General features: G+C 50.5%; 8 protein-coding genes across 8 annotated transcripts; 6 read left to right on the top strand and 2 right to left on the bottom strand.

Annotated features, from left to right (window-relative positions):
* Positions 1–326: 326 nt before the first annotated feature.
* N7503_001595 (threonine/serine exporter family protein) lies at positions 327–2,597 on the top strand (the record flags this gene model as incomplete). The annotated part of the gene is made up of 1 exon (XM_057061142.1): positions 327–2,597. The coding sequence occupies one exon, from the start codon at positions 327–329 to the stop codon at positions 2,595–2,597; it is 2,271 nt and encodes a 756-aa protein (XP_056925104.1).
* Positions 2,598–3,847: 1,250 nt separating this feature from the next.
* N7503_001594 (uncharacterized protein) lies at positions 3,848–5,632 on the top strand (the record flags this gene model as incomplete). The annotated part of the gene is made up of 1 exon (XM_057061141.1): positions 3,848–5,632. One exon carries the CDS (start codon positions 3,848–3,850, stop codon positions 5,630–5,632), a length of 1,785 nt encoding a protein of 594 aa, XP_056925103.1.
* Positions 5,633–5,891: 259 nt separating this feature from the next.
* N7503_001593 (uncharacterized protein) lies at positions 5,892–8,258 on the bottom strand (the record flags this gene model as incomplete). The annotated part of the gene is made up of 2 exons (XM_057061140.1): positions 5,892–6,060; positions 6,112–8,258. The coding sequence occupies 2 exons, from the start codon at positions 8,256–8,258 to the stop codon at positions 5,892–5,894; spliced, it is 2,316 nt and encodes a 771-aa protein (XP_056925102.1).
* Positions 8,259–8,568: 310 nt separating this feature from the next.
* Positions 8,569–9,274, top strand: N7503_001592 (mitochondrial 37S ribosomal protein bS18m; the record flags this gene model as incomplete). Its single annotated transcript, XM_057061139.1, has 3 exons — positions 8,569–8,689; positions 8,758–8,993; positions 9,074–9,274. The coding sequence occupies 3 exons, from the start codon at positions 8,569–8,571 to the stop codon at positions 9,272–9,274; spliced, it is 558 nt and encodes a 185-aa protein (XP_056925101.1).
* A 339-nt stretch (positions 9,275–9,613) lies between these two features.
* On the top strand, positions 9,614–11,563 carry N7503_001591 (WD40 repeat domain-containing protein; the record flags this gene model as incomplete). Its single annotated transcript, XM_057061138.1, has 3 exons — positions 9,614–9,629; positions 9,683–9,771; positions 9,833–11,563. The coding sequence occupies 3 exons, from the start codon at positions 9,614–9,616 to the stop codon at positions 11,561–11,563; spliced, it is 1,836 nt and encodes a 611-aa protein (XP_056925100.1).
* Positions 11,564–12,305: 742 nt separating this feature from the next.
* On the top strand, positions 12,306–15,715 carry N7503_001590 (FUSC family protein; the record flags this gene model as incomplete). Its single annotated transcript, XM_057061137.1, has 6 exons — positions 12,306–12,356; positions 12,421–13,734; positions 13,791–14,178; positions 14,241–15,314; positions 15,391–15,552; positions 15,615–15,715. 6 exons carry the CDS (start codon positions 12,306–12,308, stop codon positions 15,713–15,715), a joined length of 3,090 nt encoding a protein of 1,029 aa, XP_056925099.1.
* A 307-nt stretch (positions 15,716–16,022) lies between these two features.
* N7503_001589 (TADA1 family protein) lies at positions 16,023–17,589 on the top strand (the record flags this gene model as incomplete). The annotated part of the gene is made up of 4 exons (XM_057061136.1): positions 16,023–16,233; positions 16,361–16,635; positions 16,711–16,819; positions 16,925–17,589. 4 exons carry the CDS (start codon positions 16,023–16,025, stop codon positions 17,587–17,589), a joined length of 1,260 nt encoding a protein of 419 aa, XP_056925098.1.
* A 489-nt stretch (positions 17,590–18,078) lies between these two features.
* Positions 18,079–21,051, bottom strand: N7503_001588 (U4/U6-U5 snRNP complex subunit PRP6; the record flags this gene model as incomplete). Its single annotated transcript, XM_057061135.1, has 2 exons — positions 18,079–18,222; positions 18,283–21,051. 2 exons carry the CDS (start codon positions 21,049–21,051, stop codon positions 18,079–18,081), a joined length of 2,913 nt encoding a protein of 970 aa, XP_056925097.1.
* Between the last annotated feature and the right edge of the window lie 28 nt (positions 21,052–21,079).

Here is a 21,079-nt window from a genome sequence, read left to right as displayed (position 1 = left end):
GACTTCAACCTGCGTTAGCGACGTGGGTCTGGAAATTTAGACAGTCTGGTCCTAGCCCGGCTTCAATTAAATACAGCGCTTTCCCCACTTAGCCCCCTTTTATGAAGTTTGTTCTCTTGTCTTTTTTTCACCCCAGGATATGAAGCTGGCTAGTCTGTGGGGTTTTAGTCCTCGCGGCTGTATTTCTATTCTTCATCAACTCGCCTTTGTCATTTGACAACATACGTACTTCGTGGTACCTGAGCATAGTTATTGAGAAATCGGGTTTACCCCAGACATTCGACTTTTCCGAGGATATCCGCAGACCCAGTGAAAATAAGTTCAACATGCCCGAGCTATCCGATCCCCAGGAGAAAGCTCCTTCGTCCCCTCACCAACCTTCCTTGGACTCCACACAAGGCGATGAGGAAAGTTCTACAACCCACGCCGATATCCCCCAAATCGCCATTCGCGATGAAGTTAGTGAACAACCAAGTACATCGAGCTTCAGTCAACGATGGAGAACCGCCAGTCAACGCATCAGAAATCGAAGCCAAACAATAGCCGAGCGGCTGGGCCGCCCTCATGAACGAGAGGAAGATGGGTTGGAAGGCGCAGGCTTCTCCACGGAGTACTTCGGAGCAACTGACGACCTCCGAAGTTTCGCTGCTCGCCAAGCCAACGACGAGGAGGAACGATTACATTCTCATGATCACGATGCCCAGGCTCAACTATTGGTCCGGCATCTCGGTTTACCGGGGAGTCACCATCATCGACGAAATGCATCATCGGAAGTCCCGTCGGGCACGACAACCCCCGGAGATATGGGTGAATCGACTCCATTGAACGGGAGTGTGCTTTCGCATTTGCTGCGCGTCTATGCCAATAATCTGGAGAGTGCCAGCAGGATGAGTGTTGCGACAACTTCGTTTGAAACAGATCCTGAGACGGAGACTCTTCCGTCGAAAACGCCGGGTACGTCTACACCCGGTGGGACACCCGGTGGGACGCCGCCGCCGGGAAAGAAAGAAAAGATCAAGTGGTATAACAACGGAGAGGCGGGTGAAGCAGGTAGCAAGAATGGCAGCAAATTCAATCTGCCCAATCTGCCGTTGAAGCCTCCGATGAAGAAGAGGGAATCGAGTCATGCTTATACATCCTCGCTGATCTCGGCTTCGATGGGTATGGGTCGGGTTGGAGTACCCGGGGCCGAAGGGCCGGCACCTATGAACCCTAAGGAGAGAAAGAAGCAGAAGCGGAAGAGCCATAAGAATGTTAAGCTGACGGTACATATTGCTGCTATCTTGGCGCGGCAACAGTATATTATGCAGCTGTGCCGTGCGTTGATGAAATATGGTGCGCCGACTCATCGATTGGAGGAGTATATGATGATGACTTCCAACGTGCTGGAAGTCAATGCTCAGTTTATGTACATTCCTGGTTGTATGTTCATGTCTTTCGATGATCCGCTCACCCGCACTGCTGAGGTGAAGATTATTCGCGTCACCCAGGGACTGGATCTCTCTCGCCTAGCCGAAACACATAACGTGTACAAAAATGTGGTGCACGATATTGTCAGCGTGGACCAAGCCACACAAGACCTTGACGCGATTATGCAGCGCAAGCCACGATATGGACCGTGGACGCGCGTTCTCCTAACTGGCCTGGCTAGTGTTGCGGTTGGTCCATACTCATTCTCTGCCCGCCCAATCGATCTTCCCATCATCTTCCTTCTGGGCTGCATTGTGGGAGTTATGCAGCATATCTTGGCTCCATCATCAGCTACCTATTCAAATGTGCTGGAGGTGTCCGCAGCCATCTTGACTTCGTTCCTCTCGCGTGCATTCGGAAGTATCCAGCATAACGGCGAACGGGTATTCTGTTTTGCCGCGATGGCGGAATCCTCCATCGCCATGCTTCTTCCCGGCTTCGCTGTGCTGAGTAGTAGTCTGGAACTGCAATCACATCAGATGAACGCTGGCTCAATTCGCTTGGTCTACACCATCATCTACTCCCTCTTCCTGGGATACGGTGTCACAGTCGGCACCACGATCTACGGACTGATGGATAGCAATGCTACAACTCAGCAAACCTGTTCTGGTGCGGTTAACGACTGGGGCAACGAATACATCCAGCACTTCCCCTTCGTCGCACTCTTCTGTCTGTTCGCCGCCCTCCTCAACCAGGCCAAGCTCAAACAGCTGCCTGCGACAGTCTTCTTGGGTGTCTGCGGCTATGTGACCAATTACTTCAGTACGAAGAAGCTCGGCTCCAATCAAGTTGCCAACACGGTCGGTGCTTTCACTATTGGCTTGCTAGCCAATTTGTACAGTCGTATTTGGCATGGTCACGCTGCCGCCGCTATCATCCCGGGTATCTTCACTCTGGTGCCATCCGGTCTAGCATCTTCCGGATCGATTATTTCCGGGTTGGAGTATGCCGAGGAGGTCGCTAATGGAACTGCCTCCAGCACGACCAGTTCCAGTAATGAAACCTCGCTCCTTTCCCTAGGTTACGGAATGATCCAAACAGCCATCGGCATTTCAGTCGGTCTATTCGTTGCTGCACTAATCGTGTATCCGCAAGGAAAGAAGCGCAGTGCCATTTTTAGTCTATAATGGCTATCTACAAACCTTGCATTATTTTCGGAGAGTCCGATTTTACATATCTGTACATATTATACCTATCATCGCATTTTGGACTGCTTGACTTATAGCGAGTATTCATGTTATTGTCATATATATCTCAGCCTACTATTTATCAAAGTTGGTCTATGAAGCGGATTAACTGAAAAGGCCATCGACCAGGTAGCTTTCAAAGTGTGAGGTTTGCGAAGTCCCCAAAATGAATGCATCATACTCTTCGTGGGCCACTTGAGCCGGCAGCATTGCCGGCGTAAATAAATCCTTCGGCCGATCGATGTCTTGACTTTCCAGATGTGACTATGAATTGGATTGTAGAGACAGAGTTTTACAATGGATCCCATGCCATGTGTGAAATGTGCGCAGAAATATGTCCAGGTGCCCAAGTATGAAAATCGTATCTCTGTAGGTCAGCTACTCGCCAGTTGGCGAGAGACCACCTGAAGGAAAGCCTGCAAACCTTACACGGCTCCCTTTTGCCTCAAAACACCCAAGTCTCTCTACAATTCCTGGGTTGATGATATTTTTTCGCTATGTTAGATGTCAACCCGGATCCATGTTACTTCGGCATCCTATCTTCAGCTATATCTCCGTGGTCTTACCTCAGCGCTGTCTACAAAGGAGCTCTCTAGCCAGCGTTCGTAGGATCAATAGCAAGGCACAAGATCAGCTTGACATGAGATTTATAATTGAATTGCAACTTTGAACCCCAAATTTTATGATAATAAAATAATAATATACTTTTAAAATTTTTTGAAATAAAATCAAAGATACCCACGATTTCATCAAATTCGCTCTTTGTTCTTCTCTGATTAAGCATCAAAGAAAACCTCGAAGCTCGGCCTCCAATAATGCTGAATCATGTAGAATGATAAGCACCCTGCCCTGAACATAAAGCGGCTGTCCCTTGAGTACCAGAGCTTCCGTAGTCAGGACTCCCATTAATATAAAAGCCAGACTCACTGCGTTAGTTTAATGCTTGGAATCGTTCTGATTTGTGAATCGAGTCCAGTCCTGGGTAACTTTATCAACGGTCTCTTTCATAATACCGAGAGCTCTTTCATGGCTGAAAATGGCTCGGCTTTCGTCTCAAAGAAACTTCAGATTGTTATTTCTTAAGAGAGCTTCTGCTTCCGCAAAGACACGCTTCAGCTTGTATGCTATCTGCTCATGCTCCTTCTCTTGACCCCACTGTTGTCTTCGTTTCCATCCACACCTGAGAGAAGATGTCTGAGCCCCAGAACCTTGAGTACGAGGGAACTGGTAGCCTCGAGGTTGACAATGCCTTTATGCATGATTCGGATTCAGCGGATGCATCGCTTGAAGGGTATCCAGATGACCTTGTAATCTTGAGTCCCTGGGAACAATTCCTCAATTTTCTTGTCGATAAGCTCCGGCGCTACGTTTACGGCGAGTTTGGCTCGACCGATGCGTCGGCAATGCTCTCTGAGGAGGAGTTTCAGGAACTGCAGGAATTCCTGCTTGACCCTGGTAGAGAGGTTGCGCCTCCAGAAATTGTCATATACGTCAATCAAACGCGCCTGGAAACCTTACCAGTGGATATTCTGTTCGAAATGCTAGACAGACTCCTCAATTTCCAAGAGGACGACGAAGAAACACTCGAGATTGACATTATCCATACATTGCATGGCCTCCGTTTGATGAGTGACTACATGCGGAATGTAGTGGATAATTGGGTAAAGAGTTCCATGTCCAAATGGAAGAAGTTTCAGACTCATGAATTACAATGCTATCCCTCTCGAGCCGAGGTCAGAGCTGATGCCAATAGTCCATGGAATATGCAAATATTCCGGGTCCCAGGACTCGAAAAATCGAATGTCGCCATTCAAGCCGCAACTTCTTGTGTCGAATGCTTTCACTTCCTCGTGGAAACGAAGTTGATTCCAATAGGCGGATATGATATGAATGGAGTAAGTTTTTTGACTTGGGCAATCTTGGAGAATTGTCAGCCCGTCGTGGACTACATGCTTGACGTGATGCCTGTCGAGGACTTCTTCTATTCCACTGCCCTCCGCATTGGATATCAGGAAGATAAACATCCTCTCGCTACTCTTCTTGAAAGCGGCAACCAGAAGGGACTCGAGAAGCTTATCGACAAGTTGGCGGAGAGCAGGGATGTCGAAAAGTGGGATCTCGGCTGGTCATTGAAGCATCGTCGACTTAAGCTCAAAATGTGCGCCTTTCTATCCGCCAAACATGCGGATATGCTCTTGCAAAAGCTCAAAGTCAACATCGGCGATGTCGTGATGGATCAAGAAAAGGCCCATAAACGACCTATACCCGCAGTAGTAGATGAACCGAATCTCGGGCGTTTCACACCCTGGTTAACGGGAGCGGACACGAGTTCATGGCACGAAGCAGCCCGCCACAATCCCGACGGTGAAGCCTTCATGGAATGGCTCGAGAAGAATGCCAGATCTAAACCAACCAATATCAACAAGCAAGGCTATACCCCCTTGATGTACGCTGCACTCGGCGAGAACATCGCTGCATTCAAATACCTAGCGAAACACGGCGACCCGGCTGCACCCTTGCACTCGAGACCTAATAGCCGTGAGCCATATGCACTGCGAGCCGCCGCATTCAATCAAACCTTCCACAGCGATGAGATGTTTGAGGTAATCCTTGATGAGATGCCGGATGAGTTCTTCCGCAATTTCCCGCTTGTTAGTAATGTATTTGGTTGGATTATTGATGGACTCTGGTCTTTCCGGTTTAATCCCCGGGAGTTGAATCCCACCAAGCCGTGGCCGAATGATCGATTTCTGATTATGTTCCTTGCCAAGGAGAAATGTCAGCAGTTGGTGAATCGATTGCCTGATACCTGGGCGATGTCAATGTGGCAAATGGCCGTGCAGGAGCGTGCAAGAATTTATGGTTATGGCTTTCTTCCCCCACGTATGATGAGGCCAAGATGGAAGAAGCAGCGTAAGCCTAAAAAGCTCGAATTTGGGCTCTCGCAAGCGGTATCTGTGCTTTTCGGTCGATGATTTGAACCTTTGATGGGATGTTCCTGTTGATTTGTTGTCGTGGTATAGTTTGTTTATCCCGAAGGAATTTTGAAATCAGATCACGCAGAGATTAATCTGGTCAAACGGCACAACTTTATATTCATTATTAGAAGTCTTGAAACAACCTTGGGAACAGACCTGGTAATCCGTGTTATACAATTATGTAGTTTTCGCCACTGCGACACTGGTAATATAGGTAGTGTACACTGTCATCCTCGTCAAGCGTAAAGTATTTATACTAAACCCACACCTCATTCGTGATGCTATCAAATTTCAGTCCTTCCTCATGCTCGCTTCGGGGTGTTTCAGCCAAGTGCTTCCACTGTTCTGGGTATTTCTCAGATGCCCACTTCTCGACCTCATCCTTCCAGTACTGATACGGGATTGCATTATAGAACAGTCCAATACTACAAAAGTCAGCATATGCATGATCTAGATTTTGATATCGGAACACTCACGTAGTACTTGTAGGGGCCACTCCAATCTCCGCTTGCATATTGTTGATAGCCTCTGTCGCCATATCGAACTCGCATTGGGAAGCGACTGCTTCCATGTATGCGGTATAGAGTCGGCGGTCGATCGTAATCTCCAGCTTCTTCACCTTCGCCATCATTTTGATCGCCTCCTGTACACCATTGTGGTGCTTCTCACACACCTTGAAGAAGATCGCGATGGTCTTCTGTGAAGGCCCTTCATCCGATTGCAAGATCTGTTTAAAGATCTCCATACTCTTATCCGGCATCTCACAAGCCGCGTAGGCGAGCATCAGCCCGTTGAAGATTCGCGTGTTGAGTTCCACCTCCAGATCAAGCTTGAGCATGTTGTGGACAAGCTCCAGGTTAGCTGCGTCAGCCGTGCGGGCCAACCCCTGGAAGCATCGAGCATAGGTGTCTGGCTTGGGTCGGCGACTCAGGTCCTCGGCCTGGCGCATGTGTCCAAAGACCAAGAAAGCCAAGTCACTACGCTTTCGTTCGAAGAAAGAGCACATAATCTCGGTGCGCACGCTGACACCTGTCTCGGAGAAGGCGAGTTTGAGAAGCTGATAAACCTCCCACACATTGTCATCTGTCTCACCCATATCCATGATATAGTCTGTCAGCGCGGTACGGATCATTCCTTTGCCTTCACCATCCAGGCTTCCTAGTCGGGGACGAAGGAGCTCAGATACGGCATCCCAGTCGTGGCGATAAAGCAGCATGCGCGTCAATGCAGCAATGGTCTCTGCATTGAGCGTCACATTCTCCTGGAAAAGTGGGTCAAGGAGGGATGAGATTTGTTGAAATAACTCGTCTTTCTGTTCCGACAAGCAAAGCATTGTGATGAGTCTGTTAGCCAGGGGTAAATGGTCACTGGCTAGGATGCTGGGATCAATCTCATCCTCCAAAATTGCAAGTGCCTGTTCCACATTGCCAGCCTGTATGAACGACTCCAACTGCAGCAGATGTGTCTTTTCATCAGGGATGAGACCCCAGTGCTCCGCCAATCTAGCATAATCGGTAGCCAGCTGGGGGCTTGACACGGAGTTTGCATATTGGATAAGACTGTTTACATGGGCAATAGTAAGGGCCTCCTTTAGTGAGTTTGCCCCGGTCCAGGACTTGACTTTCTCTGCAAGTGACGACATACTACTGCCCTGGGCTGCATCCCAAAGAAGAGTGGTGCCGACGGTCTCCGGGCTGGGTTCCCGAGGAAGAGACTCGTAAATGGGCTTGGCCCAGGCAATCTCATCGTTGAGAATCGCATATTGAATGACAGCACTCTTCGCGGCAACAGAAGGTTCCAAATTTCCAGAGATCGGACACTCATATACCGTTTGAACTGCCGTGGGGAGGTCTTGTTCAATCAAAAGCTTGGTAAGTTCTTCGTGTGACGCTTGATCAAATTTGACACCATATTTCTCCAGTTCTTGGCTGACTTTTCGCAGCTGGCGTCGGTCATCCTTTAAAGCAAAGCCCTTCAGAACACTGAGCCAGGGCGATGGCTTTGCTCCGCGAAATTGACCTCCAAACTTCATGATGACATGACGGGCTTCTTCAGGATTGCCATTCGAGGCCATCAAGTTAATGTAGATTAAAAGTGCGGGCCGACTAATGGAGTTCGGACCAAAACCATGGTCAGCACAGAGCTCGAGATAGGCAAATCGTGCTATCTTAAGGATGGTGTCGCGTGCCTCGGGAAGGCACTGCGCCTCAGAGAGCACAAATAGCATTCTCTCCAGGTTCTCCACTGAGAAAACATCCTGCCATTCGCTCTCCTCGAGCTCGCTCTGTTGAGCTTTTAGGTGCTTCCATGTCATGGACAGCAAGCGGGCCTGGAATAGATTGATGACACCTGGGGTTTCAACGCGTGACGTGAAGAACAGCTGAAAAGCCTTCACCAGTGTGTGATTCGGAGGTGCTCTGCTCTTGTCCCCTAGTGACCGCTTCAAGTCGGTCATGGGCTTCAGACCCTTCTCCGTTGGCAACGTCGCTGGTTGATCCTCGCCGGTATTCGCCGGGTTCACGCTGAATGCAAAAGAGTTCGCCGCGGGACATAGGCAAGGCTGTAGATGCAAGGCCGTACTCGGGCGGGGGAAATGGTATGCAGCAGTTGGTTTCGGCGACATCGAGAAAAGTGTAGCGGCTCGTTGTTGATGATGGCCCGGAAGACCCGTTTCGAGAGATGAGACTGCATGGTTGAGATGAACAAGTCCTCCAACTCCAATTGGACTGACCTGGTCAAAATCGAAGGGAAAGGTTGGTACACTAATGGTTGGGGGTGAACTCAGATCAAAAAGTTCGCGACACGCGGAGAAAGCTGGTCTTAGGCGGGAAGGCGGTCTTGGCGCTACTTGCGAAAAAACGCTCCGCGTTGATCTCTTCTTTCCCGACCTGACTTCACGATCCCAATACCACCTTAATCGAGATCTTTTCGCCATGTCGTTGAATCTATTCTCATCGCTTCGCAGCGCTACTACTACAGTGCCTTCAGCATGTCGCTGGAGTTCGACCGCCGCCATGAGCGCCTTCACTTCCCAGCGATCCCCGTCAACATTCAGTATGCGGCTCCTCCGGTTTTTGAGGCTTGCAATTGTTTCAAGTCTTTTGCTAACCAGTTGATGCCAGAATCAAACTCAAACCAACGCATGCACCCCAACTACCGCAAGCGTTTCCTCGAAGACCAAAAGTCCCAGGGCGAGAGCAAGGCTATGGAGAAATTCCAGTCTCGCGAGTGGAAGGCCGGTGATATCTATGCTCCTCATGATCTTAGCCCGGCAGAGATGAAGAAATGGTCTAAGCGCAAGGCTCCTTCATTCGATGCCTTTGACGCCTTGAACCTGAATCCATTGGACCTGCACAAGGTACGTATACTTGATCTCAATAGCCAGCACTGCTGTGCTTTGCTTGCTTGCTTGGTTACTGACGTCCTTTACCTTAATAGAACTTCGCCATCATGTCCGAATACGTGTCGCCTCTGGGTCGTATCAAGCACCGAAACCAGACTGGTTTGCGCCCTGTCAACCAGCGGAAGATCGCAAAGGCCATTCGGAGGGCTATGGGACTTGGTCTTTTGCCCTCTGTCCACCGACACCCTGAAATCCTGGCATCAGAGGCCAGATCAAAGATGAGCTCTTTTTACTAGGATATGTTCATTTTGGGGGAGATTCATATCTGAGACCAATCATGGCATTATACCACTGTACAGATCAACGAGGCCTGGCAAGGAGCCACATTCTCATGTATTATTAGTTCTAGCGCGATCGAAATCAATTTCTTGACTACAAAGGATTTTTCATTTCCGAACTTGATCATCAAATTGACATACTTTTGGGGTAAGTAGCCTGCAATGCGGCAATGTGGATGTTGCTGAATAGAGTTAAGCCCCCGCCAAAGCTGGGCCGAGTACGTCAGTCCATAAACAATCTCCCCTCCAACTTTCCTGAAACACTTCCCCTCCCCCATACATTCCGGTATACCCTCAATGTCAATTACAAACGGTTAGCTCTCTTTGTTTGAAATTACTCCATTTATGCAACTGACACTTTTAAAGAGTCCATCTGGGCTCCTAGCCCCTCCACCACTCGTGGGCAACCCACCCAGCTCTCCTCAGACCCCAAGGGTGAGCGACTAGCCTATGCTGTACGGTCCTACACTCAAAATCCCTCCTTCCTTGTATAGCACCTGACCGAAACGATTGCAGTCCAATAAATCCATCTTTCTGCGATCGATCGACGACCCCGCAGTAGCCCGTCAATACACAGAACACAAGGCCCAGACCACCGTCGCTCGGTTCTCTCCCTCTGGATTCTATGTTGCAAGTGGTGATGCCTCCGGCACAGTGAGAGTATGGGATTGCGTTGGAGACGGTATCACTAAGGGCGAGTACAACATCGTCAGTGGTCGAATCAACGATCTGGCCTGGGATGGTGATTCGCAGCGGATCGCCGCCGTAGGTGACGGCAAGCAGCGATACGGCCACTTTATTACCTGGGATAGTGGAAATACCGTCGGAGAAATCTATGGTCACACGCAACAGATCAACTCCGTCTCAATCAGGCAGCAGAGGCCTCTGCGTGCAGCGGCTGCAGGTGATGACAAAAAGCTGGTCTTCTATCATGGAGCGCCCTTCAAGTTTAATATGGGAGTTGGAGATAAGCACTCCAATTACATCTATGGGGTCGGCTTCAGCCCTGATGGCTCGAACTTGGCCACTGTGGGCGGAGACCGCAAGATCTGGCTGTACGATGGCAAGACTGGGGAGACCAAGGGCCAGATTGGCGAGGGAGAGCACAAGGGTAGTATTTTTGGTCTCTCTTGGAGCAAGGATTCCCGGAAGTTCGTCACTGCCAGTGCTGATCGGACGGTCAAGATCTGGGATGTGGAAGCGGGCAAGTCTACCCAGAGCTGGACTCTTGGAGAGGAGGGCGCAATGGCTGTTCGTGACCAGCAAGTTGGCGTTGTCTGGCCTCCTGGACGAAGCGACAACCTGCTTATCAGTTTGTCTCTCAGTGGAGACTTGAATTACTTGGTCGAGGGAACTCCTGAGCTCCGACAGGTGATCTCAGGCCACCAGAAGAGTATCACATCCCTGAACCAGACGACCTTGGATAACAAGGAGACTCTGTGGACCGGCAGCTTCGATGGACGGGTCTGCAGCTGGGACGTGTCTTCGGGCACAGCGGCAGAGATTGAGGGTGAAAGCCACCCCGGCTACGTTGCTGGTCTCACTCCCACACCAGAGGGCTCTGGGCGAATCTACAGTGTCGGCTGGGACGACACCATTCGCTCCATCGATGTTGCCGCGAAGACCTACACTGGTAGCGCCTCCAAGCTGACTGGACAGCCGAAGGGTGTCGCCGCTGGCGATTCCACTGTCTTGGTTGGTACCGCAGAGGCTGTTGAGATCTTCCAAGATGGCAAGAAGTCCGGCGAATACAAACCTAAGTTTCCTGTCACTACCGTGGCCGCTCATGGAGCTGTTGCTGCCGTTGGAGGCGAAGATGGATCTGTCGAGATCTGCAAGGTCTCGAATTCTAGCCTCTCAGGCCAGACTGATATCAAGGCCTCCCGCAACCAAATCTCCATTCTTGCATTCTCCCCTGATGCCTCGCTTCTCGCAGTGGGAGACCTGCGAGGCCGCGTTCTGGTCTACAAGGTTGCAGATGGCAGCCTAGTCACTGACCGGTGGACCGCACACACCGCTCGGATCACATCACTTGCCTGGAACCAGGCTGGATCGCATCTGGTCAGTGGCTCGTTGGACACCAATATCTTTGTGTGGAGCTTGGCCAACCAGGGTGACTGGATTGAGCTGAAGAACGCTCATAAGGAGGGTGTCAACGGCGTGACCTGGGTCGAGGGAAGCTCGAAGATCGCCTCGGCTGGTGCTGATGCCGCGGTGAAGGTCTGGAAAGTTGAGGGACTGAAATGAATAGCAGGATGTTGAGCGTTTGCTATAGACGAATTGAGTGAAATTCATGTGTTCCTTGTCAAATATTTAGGAGTCTATAGAGTGTGCAGGTATTCATAGCCATATTTCAAGGCTACTAGCATCACGAGTACCCATGCATTCTATCCACACCGGTAGGTAGCCAAGAATGATATCTGTCGTGTCATCCCCACCTTCAAATTCCTAAGTTGAAGACTTTTTCCAAGCATCAGGTAACCTCTTGTAGCCTCTTGAGGGATCTGAAGAGCGAATCAAAAGGGAAGTGCAACGGGCTACCGAAATATTGAGAGACGGCGGTTTAGACATGAGAAACTGCCTTATGTATGCTGGAGATGCAAGGCCCTGGATGATATGATCTTAACGTCTTTGAACTGGAACTAAGCCATCGCCAAGTCCCAAGTGAACTTGGGGGAGAGTTATTGAAGGGCCATAAACCCAGACGTACACTTATACTAGGCCAAACCTTGCATTACTAGGGAATACCCACTTCTCATTCTTTTTGCGGAGTTTTGTAGAGGTGCGTTGGCCCAGCAAGAAGGACGTGGCCGTAACCCGCATTGATTAACCAAACAAATCCGTGCGTCTGCCAACTCAGCTTTTCCCCCACAAAAAAACCTGTACAACTTCGTCGATTTAAAGAAGCGACAGCGGCATTTATTGATTCCATGGGGATCTTCACCGTGAAGTAAGTCGCGCCGAGTCGGAGCGCAAGGCGAAGCTTAATATGTCACCATCTGGAGCTCCCAGTAGCTCCCGCCGCTTCTTGCGGCCCAAGGTACCTTGTCCACAGGCAGAATTCCCACAAATCGAACCAGAACCGCAGCTGACAGCTTGTGTAGCTGCGCCAGGCAACCTTTGTCCTCCCAAGAACCGGTCAGCGCCTCAAAGGCCTCGTGAACCTGCGCAATCCCACCGAGAGACCAACAGTGCCCGACGAAAATAATCATGAGGAGCTGCGCGGATTACTCTCTGGCGAAATTGAGACACATCATGATGGATTCGCTACACGGATCTCCGCGCGGGCACGAGAGCTGTGGGCGGGACTTTATGAGTTCATTATCTCCGAGCAAGGCATTGGCATACTAAAATGCGGTCTGGCATATTTGATCGGCTCGATGGCGACTTTCATTCCGATCATTTCTACGTACCTTGGCCATCAGGATGGAAAGCATATGGTGGCTACTGTGACAGTATATTTCCACCCGGCGAGAACCATAGGAAGCATGTACCGGGCCTTAATCTGCGCACTGCTTGCGTTTTGTTACTCCGCCTTCATTTCAATCACGAGTATGCTGCTTGAAAACCTCTTTCAGGATACACTGGATTTACCGGTGCTTGGCCATGCCTTGGTCCTGGTTGTTTTCGTCGGTGGAGGACTCGGGTTTGTCGGGTGGACTAAACAGCGACTCGGTGATCCATTGGTAAATGTCGCCTGCTCGCTTACGGCACTGTCAACCATCACTGTTTTGACCAAAGAAGGCGCCGTGCAGAGTGGTGACCTCTCCCTGGAGAAGATCTCACAGGTTCTGAAGATGGTCATCATGGGTGTTGTCGTGGCTATGGCGGTATCTTTTTTGATAGTCCCCATCTCAGCACGAAAGAAGCTTCGATCCAATCTGGTCATAGCCACGGACACCCTGGCGACCATGCTAGCTATCATGACAGATGCTTTCTTAAGCGGATCCGAAGAAGAATTGACAGTGGCAGAATTCGTTGATGCGGAAGCAAAGCATCGCAAGGCCTACTCCCAACTGGATAAATTAATCCGAGAAGCCAAACTAGAGCATTTCTTCGGAGGCACCGAAAAGGAATATCGACTTGAGAAGAAGCTTGTTCGCTGGGTGCAGGACATCACCCATAACATGGGAGGATTGCGCAGTGCCGCAGAGCTCCAGTTTAGTCTGATTCGGGAAACAATTTCTCGGGAATCTGGCTCAAGCGGACTCCCTACTCCTTATGCCGACTATGTTGCATCTCTTGAGCGCTCATGGTCTTTTCCCGATGGCTCTTTCCTGGAACCGATAGATGAACGTCCCGAGGCGGAATTATCGCCAGGTGGAAGCTATAACGCTGCAGCACAGCAAGACAAGGATGCATCTCTTCTTCCTGCGGACGTGTTTACTATCTTTATATCCCACCTTGGCCCTTCTATGGTAAGCCTTTACGAACTAGGAAACACGACCTGATTATCGCTAACCATTTGAAACAGCGGTCATTGACGTTCACCATGAAAGAAATCTTCAACGAGATCCCATTTGGCCCAGCTCCAAACTACAAGGTCTCGGTGGATAATCGGCTTCATACCAGTCTAGATCGTGCTCTTGATCTCTACCGGGAGTCACGACGAAAGACACTCAAGTCGCTCTACGAACAAACAGAAGCGATGAAGATGAGGAGCCCCGAAGCCGAGGCGGACTTGGAAGAAGTATCAGCTAGCTGCGGTCATTTTAGTTTCTCGCTTCTGGAGTTTGGAGAGCAGCTCCACGAGCTGTTAGCTATCCTAGACGAGCTGCAGTTAGAAACCGAAGAAAGACCCAATGGTAGATCTTGGTCTTGGATGAAGTTCTGGCGTACAGACAACAAAAGCGCGGATTCAGGTGTGTATTTGAGTACTTCATCTTCTGCCTCTGTGAATTTGAACACTAACGCATCTTTCCAGAACTATCTAGTGGTGCAGAGAGTTACCGACACCTGCAGCTCTCACGCAGTATGGGCTCAGAGGATAGATTAACGGCCGCATTGAGGGCTCGTATACGACCAAGCAGAGAAAGCACTGTGAAGGAGAGAATGGGCTACCGGCTTTGGAAGTCACTCGGAATCTTCCGAAGGGATGACACCAAATATGCGATCAAGGTTGGTGCAGGTGCTGCTCTTTACGCTTTGCCTGCCTTTCTTCCTTCTGCTCGGCCATTCTACCAGCACTGGAGAGGAGAATGGGGTTTGCTGTCGTACATGCTGGTTTGTTCCATGACAATTGGTGCTTCCAATACGACAGGCTATGCTCGTTTTCTCGGTACTTGTCTTGGAGCCTTGTGTGCCATGCTGGCCTGGTATTCCACCGGTGGCAATGTCTTTGGCCTTGCATTTCTCGGGTGGTTAATGGCCACCTGGACAGCCTGGATCACCATCGTTCGAGGCAATGGGCCCATGGGACGGTTTATAATGTTGACCTATAACCTGTCTGTACTTTATGCATACTCGCTTTCACAGAAGGATGCGGATGGCCGCGACGACGAAGGAGGCCAGAACCCAATCATTCCTGAGATTGCCCTTCACCGAGTCGTGGCAGTGTTGTCTGGCTGCATTTGGGGTATCATCATTACCCGCTTTATTTGGCCCATCCGTGCGAGAACCCGGTTGAAGGATGGCCTTAGTATTCTCTGGTTGAGGCTGGGTCTTGTGTGGAAGCGTGACCCGCTGTCGGCCATGGCCAGGAATGGCCGGTCCATGGTGTATATGACTGCACGGGAGAGACTTGAGCTTGAGCGATATCTCACTCGGCTTGAATCCCTTCTGGCTGCCGCACGCTCCGAGTATGAGCTGAGGTGTGCATTTGATGATGTCCCGTATGCCAGTATTATTCGGCGCACTCGCAACATGGTGAATGCATTCCATGCCATGAACCTGGAGCTGATGAAGAGTGACACTGCCACGGCGGGGGAGATCTGCCTTCTTCAGTATACAGCTGTTGAGCGGCAGCAGCTCTCTGCTCGCATCAGTCACCTCCTAACAGGTAAGGCTTGTTTCATGTTTTCTGTTTTTGAAAGCCAACCTTTGTGTCTTGGGGCTAACATTTGAATCTGTCCTAGTGATGGCGTCTTCCATGAAGCTCGAATACCCGTTGAGCGATGTTCTACCTAGTATCGACCATGCACGCGACCGACTGCTGGCTCGCATCTATCGCTACCGCCAAGATCATGAGGTTTCTCAACTGACCACAGACGAAGATTGTGCTCTGCTGTATGCATACAGTAAGTATCTGATCCAAGTTTAATTTATTGAGATAAGCTCCATTGCTGACTAGAACCTCAAGTCTTGGTGACTGGCCAGTTGTCGAAGGAGATCATGGAGATCATCGCGGATATCGGGCAGTTATTCGGAGTCTTAAGTGAAGATGTAGTACAGCTAGTGTAAAAAATCCAGCAGTATATTATTGAATGAAGGCATTGTCTCGTGAATGACGGTTCTTTGATTCTTTGATCTAGTATAAAATCATCGCTGGTTTCGGGACTGAAGGTGGTATCCGATTCTGGCGGGGAGAGACAAGGCGGAAACCTACACCTTCAACCCTTCCATCCTCATCATCCATCATCTCCATCCCAACTCATCATCAACTTCCTTCTCTTCTCATTCTCAGCCCGAGTCTGATGAATGCGTAGTCCCTCTCCCTACTTGCCGCCCTTCGGCCTCGCCTCGTCGCACTCCTGCGAGTCCTCCAGCCATGCAGATCGACCCGGCCGCTCTGAGTCGGTCTGACTCGGCGTCAAATCCAGCAAAGAGTGCGACACCAAATGCTGCAGCAACAGTGAAATCCTCTAGGGCCCTAAACTCCGTTCCGCGCCTCGACCTGGAGCATGCCTACACGGATCTAAAAGCCGCCATCGGGGACCAGTGGGCCGAGTACAAGGAATCCACCGCCCTGTTCTTACTAGGTATGACAATCCCTGCGCATACGATTCTCTAGCTCCGGTGCATACATGTTCTATTGGAGATAAATCTCTAACTCCCTGGCCCTGAATTGAGCCGCCTGTGTTAACCTCCTTGGCTCCTGCCTTCTAGGTCACTACAACCAAAGTGAATACGCGTCGCGAGTCGACTATATCCTTTGCGCCGATTCGAAAATCGAACATCTACATAATAATTTCGTCTGCGCGATTCTCGGAAATCTCACGCGAGACCTCCCCGATCATGGCGTCGCGAACTGGGTTTCGGCCAATGATAAGCCGTCAATGGTGTCGAAGCCGATCTCGGGCGATGCTGCGGAGCAGAGACTCAAGACGGAGGTGATGCAGCTGCCACCAAGAGACCGACGACGTATCAAGGCAATTCCAGAGGTATGTTACAAAAAATGACTCCTCGGGAGATGGATAGTTCTATGCCGAGGATGATACTAATGGGCCAAATTTCAGCGCGACCCCAACGAAGTGAAACCCAGTGAACTAGAGGAATACCACCTTGCGAAACAAATCAAGCTCCCAAGTCAGGTCCCAGCAAGTGCCGGTGGATTAAATAAGACCAGTAAGAGGCCATTCCACTCACAGCTCCAGATCAATATGCGTTGTCGCATTGCCCACTTTCCTACTATAATCAGGGTGATCTAACCGGTATGTTCAACCTTTGCAGATTGGGAATTAGAAATCCGAAAACGATATGCGCAACCACTTGCCGCCGAGACTGGCGAGTTCCCCGACGCGGAATCTATCTATGCCCGCATGGTCCCCATGTGCTACGAAGAGTCCCTTCCCGGCGGCGCCGGCCTTCCATGTGCCGAGTTCATGGCAATTGCAACAGAAACATTTGTGAAAGAAGTCCTATCTTCCGTCTTCGCACGCACGCGGTCGAACGGTCCGTCTGGTACAAGTAATGGCATGATGATGCGCAAGTACCGGCAACAACTGGAATGGGAAGAGCTGGCTTTCACCCGCGGCGAAATAGCCAAGGATACTGCTACCGGATTGCTTCCAGTTGAGGCTCGAGAAGCTGCCCTTCGCCGACCTCTTGGAGTTAGAGATCTGCGACTTACACTTGAGCTCAGCAGTGGGGTTCTTGGTCATATGCCGCTGATCATTGACCAGATCAAGGGTGGGTACTTTGAAGATGAGCTTGAGACTGAGAAGCAAGATCGAGTGGAGAATGGGGTGGGTCAGGTCATTGAGGTGAAGACTGCCGATGAGGATGAAATGGACATTGATGATGACGATGCGCTATCGGACTGGGAAGGAGGCACTGCCGCGGATAGAGGCCAATTAGGCTCTTTACTCGACGAGTGCTTGTCTATGGCTGCATGAAGATGATACCCCCGACCCACCTACGTTAGTTCTTATCCTTCTAGGTTTGATACCATGCTGCTTTCCTTCTTTTCTTGTCGATTCTCGGTCTTGGGTGGTGGGAGGATCATGGCGTCTGGGAATTACCGTGAGCCACCGTGTGGCTCCCCTTTTTATTTGCATATGGTTCCGGAGTTATTTGAAGATTTGTCGTGACGCCAGCCTCGACTATTTCGTTCTTTTGCGTTTCTTTTCGTTCTTCACCCCCTGCGGGCGGTGCCGAACTTGCGATGTATAGTAGCCTTTTCTACGAGTAAGGTGGACGCAATCGGGCAGGAGGGGATTATTTCATTATAGTATAAAAAGCAGACATGATGGCGATGGCCTCTACTGTGGGGGAAGTCAAGCTTGTTCTATACCCAAATATGAATTTGATTCACGATTGAAATATGCATTTCTCCCTAGGTGTGTTCCAGAAACGCCGCATGGTGGTACATCATAAACGCAGGTTCAATTGATCGTATTAGCAACGATTTTTAATATCTCGTCCGTTGGCGTGTGCGCATTAGCTGGGTCTTTGGAAATCGACTGCCACACCTCGCCGTGTTTGGGTTCGGTCGAGACACATTTGGAAACGACGTCGGATCGTTTTTCCTGTAATGAGGATAGATTAGTTAATGATAAATCATAGGATAATGCCAGCCTTGAACTAACCTCTGTACCGTGCTGCATCAAGAACTTGTAGTACCAAGCCCAACCATCACCATAGTCACTATCAGAGACAATGGCCTTTTCGAACCAGGTCATCGCCTTCTCCAGTCGTCGCTCACCCCAGAAAATGCGTGCCACAGTGATAAACAAGATCGGGTCATTATCCACCTTCTTAATAGCCTCCAAACTGCGAGCCTTGCGTTGAGCACGGGGCTCAAGATGCCAGATACTCTCGCTCCAGAGCAGGCCAGAAGCCGGGACCTCTTGCAGCGCCTTCGCCATGAGAACCTTGGCCTGACCAATATTGTTTGCACGTCGTTCCACGCGAACACTTTCTGTCCAGAGTTCGGCACTCTTGGGCACGGCTAAGCGAGCGCGATCCAGAACAGATCGAGCACGGACAACGGCGCCGGCCTTTTCCTCTAGTCGCGAGGCTAGAAGCCACAGCGCCACAGACTTAGAGCAAGCACGGGTACCTGTACCATATGCTTCTCGGGCTTGTGGGAACTTGTTTTGAACCTCGTAGATCTGGCCTTTCATCATCCAGAGCTTATCGGCCTTGGGGTAGAGCTGCAAGCCTTGGTTGACGAGATCCAGGGCATCGTCGATGTTGCCTAATTGCCGCTCGAAAGCAACACTCTTGATCCACACGCGATCTGTGCCGGCCTCGCGGCGAGCAGTGGCCAGTAATTCTCTTGCTTGGTCGGTTTGCTTGGCATCTGCTTCGAGCTTGACAGCCGCAAGCCAAATGTCTTCATTGTTGGGATTCTGGTTGAAGGCACGGCCGAGTACTCGGCGCGCATCATCGATCTCTCCAGACTGCCACTTTTCTTTAGCAAGCTGCAACCAGAGTTCTTCGCTCTGGGGGCACGCCTCGACAGCTTTCTCGAGGACCTGCCAGAGAGCCTCTTTATCACCGTGATTGCGTTCCAGATCAGCCGCCGCAATCCAAATTGATCGGCGGTTGATAAACACTCGCAATGCATATGCGTAAATAGCCCGCGCTGTTTCATACTTGCCGCGCGCAATGCTAGACTTCGCATCGTCCATCCAGATGTCCTTTCGGTCATCATCTTCGTCCAGACCCCATCCAAGAGTCTCGAGGATAATGGCGCCACAGGTAAGGATGGCACCTTCTTCTTCACAGCGCTCAGCCTCTGCGATCCATTCCTCTCGCTTCAACATTGCGTTCTCGCGAGCAAGAGATTGAATGGCACGCTTCATAACATTGACCTTCTCGAAAGTGCCCATTTGTTCTTGAAGACGAGCTGCTGCAATCCAAATCTCGTGACTTGTGGGAACAGCCTTACGAGCCGCATTCAAAACCTTCTGCGCATTTTCTGGCGTCTCGAGTCGAGCAAGAGCCAGCCATAACTCCACTGACAGCGGAATCATTTCCACGGCCTTGGCTAAAAGAAGCCGTGCATCCGCAGGATCTTCCTCCAGGTTGACAGCCTCTTTCCAGATCTGAACTGACTGGGGAATGTGAAGAATAGCTTGTCTCAGCACATTCTTCTTGGCCCGGGTATCTGTTTCAAGTTTCATGGCCTCAGTCCACAACTTAGTAGAATGGTCGTTGTTCTTAATGGCGTTTGCTGCAATGACCTTGGCATTGTGTCCTTCATTGATTCGAATGTTTTCCAGCCAAGCGTCTTCGCTCTTCGGACAAAGCTCACAACCCTTTGCGATAATATTCCTGGCCGCAACAATCCGGCCTGCAAGCTCCTCGAGACGCGCAAGCGCAATCCATCCAGGGGCATGCTTGGGATTCGTCTTGGTGACAGATTCCAGTAGTACACGCACTCGCTTGATATCGCCAACCTCAAGCTCTCCAGATTTCATTTCTGACTGAGTCAGGCTGGTAAGATAGCCCTTGGGGTCGATACTGGTCGCACTTCCAGAACTTTCGGCGGTAGATCCAAGTGCAGCCTGATCCAGTCTCACTTTCAAGACCTTATCACGCGCAGCGCCGATGTCTGCGAAATTCGTCATAGTCCCGTCCCCGCTGTCCTCAGTGCCGGGTTGCGCGCCGTCTTCGGCAATCGTCGTATCGAATTGCGCTGAGTCCCGAGCGCCTGCGATGACACTATCAGGAACGGCGTAGAACCGCTGTCGTAGGTTCTGTTTGGCTCGTCGGTTCTTGCCCGTCAGATCACCAACCTCGGGCAGATTGGACCAGTCCTCTTCGGAAACTGCAGCAAGCGATCGCTTCAGGTCGGCAAACTGTTGCTGAATTTTAGGGTTCTTTCGTTCGTAGTCTTCGCGTTCTTGTTGCTCTCGAGCTTCCCTGTAGGTGGCGAACGATTCAAGTCGGTAATCTATCCAAACAACCGGGGCTTGGCCCGATGAACAAGATGTTTCTTGTAAAAAGGGCATGGGGAATGCAACTAACCTTCGAATTCTCCGACGTCTGTCCATTTTCTCATCTACTTCTTGATAGATGCGATCTGCCTCGTCGTCTTCCTGGTCAAATTGTCCGTAGGCAAACAGACCGGTATCGTTTTCGGGATCCTGGAAACGTTCATCTTCCTCCTCTTCTTTGTCATCCTTTCCTCCCTTTTCGCGTGATTGATTGCCATATGCAGTGGGTGCAGCAGCTCCTAAAAGCTGAGCTCGTTTCGTCAGAGCAGCCTGGATCTGTTCGGGTGTCGGGCCTTCGCGCGCAGGTCCTAAGTCAGAGCGCGTGGTGAAACCTGTCGCACCACGACCCAGACCGGCGACATAGTTCTCCGGTGCCTGCTGGCTAAGAAAATCTTTGCGTCCGGACGCCATAATGGACACAGCAAGCTTGAGGTGTGTT

The sequence above is a fragment of the Penicillium pulvis genome (assembly GCF_028828015.1).
Source record: "Penicillium pulvis strain IBT 33274 chromosome Unknown contig_12_segment0_segment0, whole genome shotgun sequence".
NCBI classification, from domain to species: Eukaryota; Fungi; Ascomycota; class Eurotiomycetes; order Eurotiales; family Aspergillaceae; genus Penicillium; species Penicillium pulvis.
Note: the sequence above shows the minus strand (reverse complement) of the source record. Positions and strands in the feature narration are given on the sequence as shown.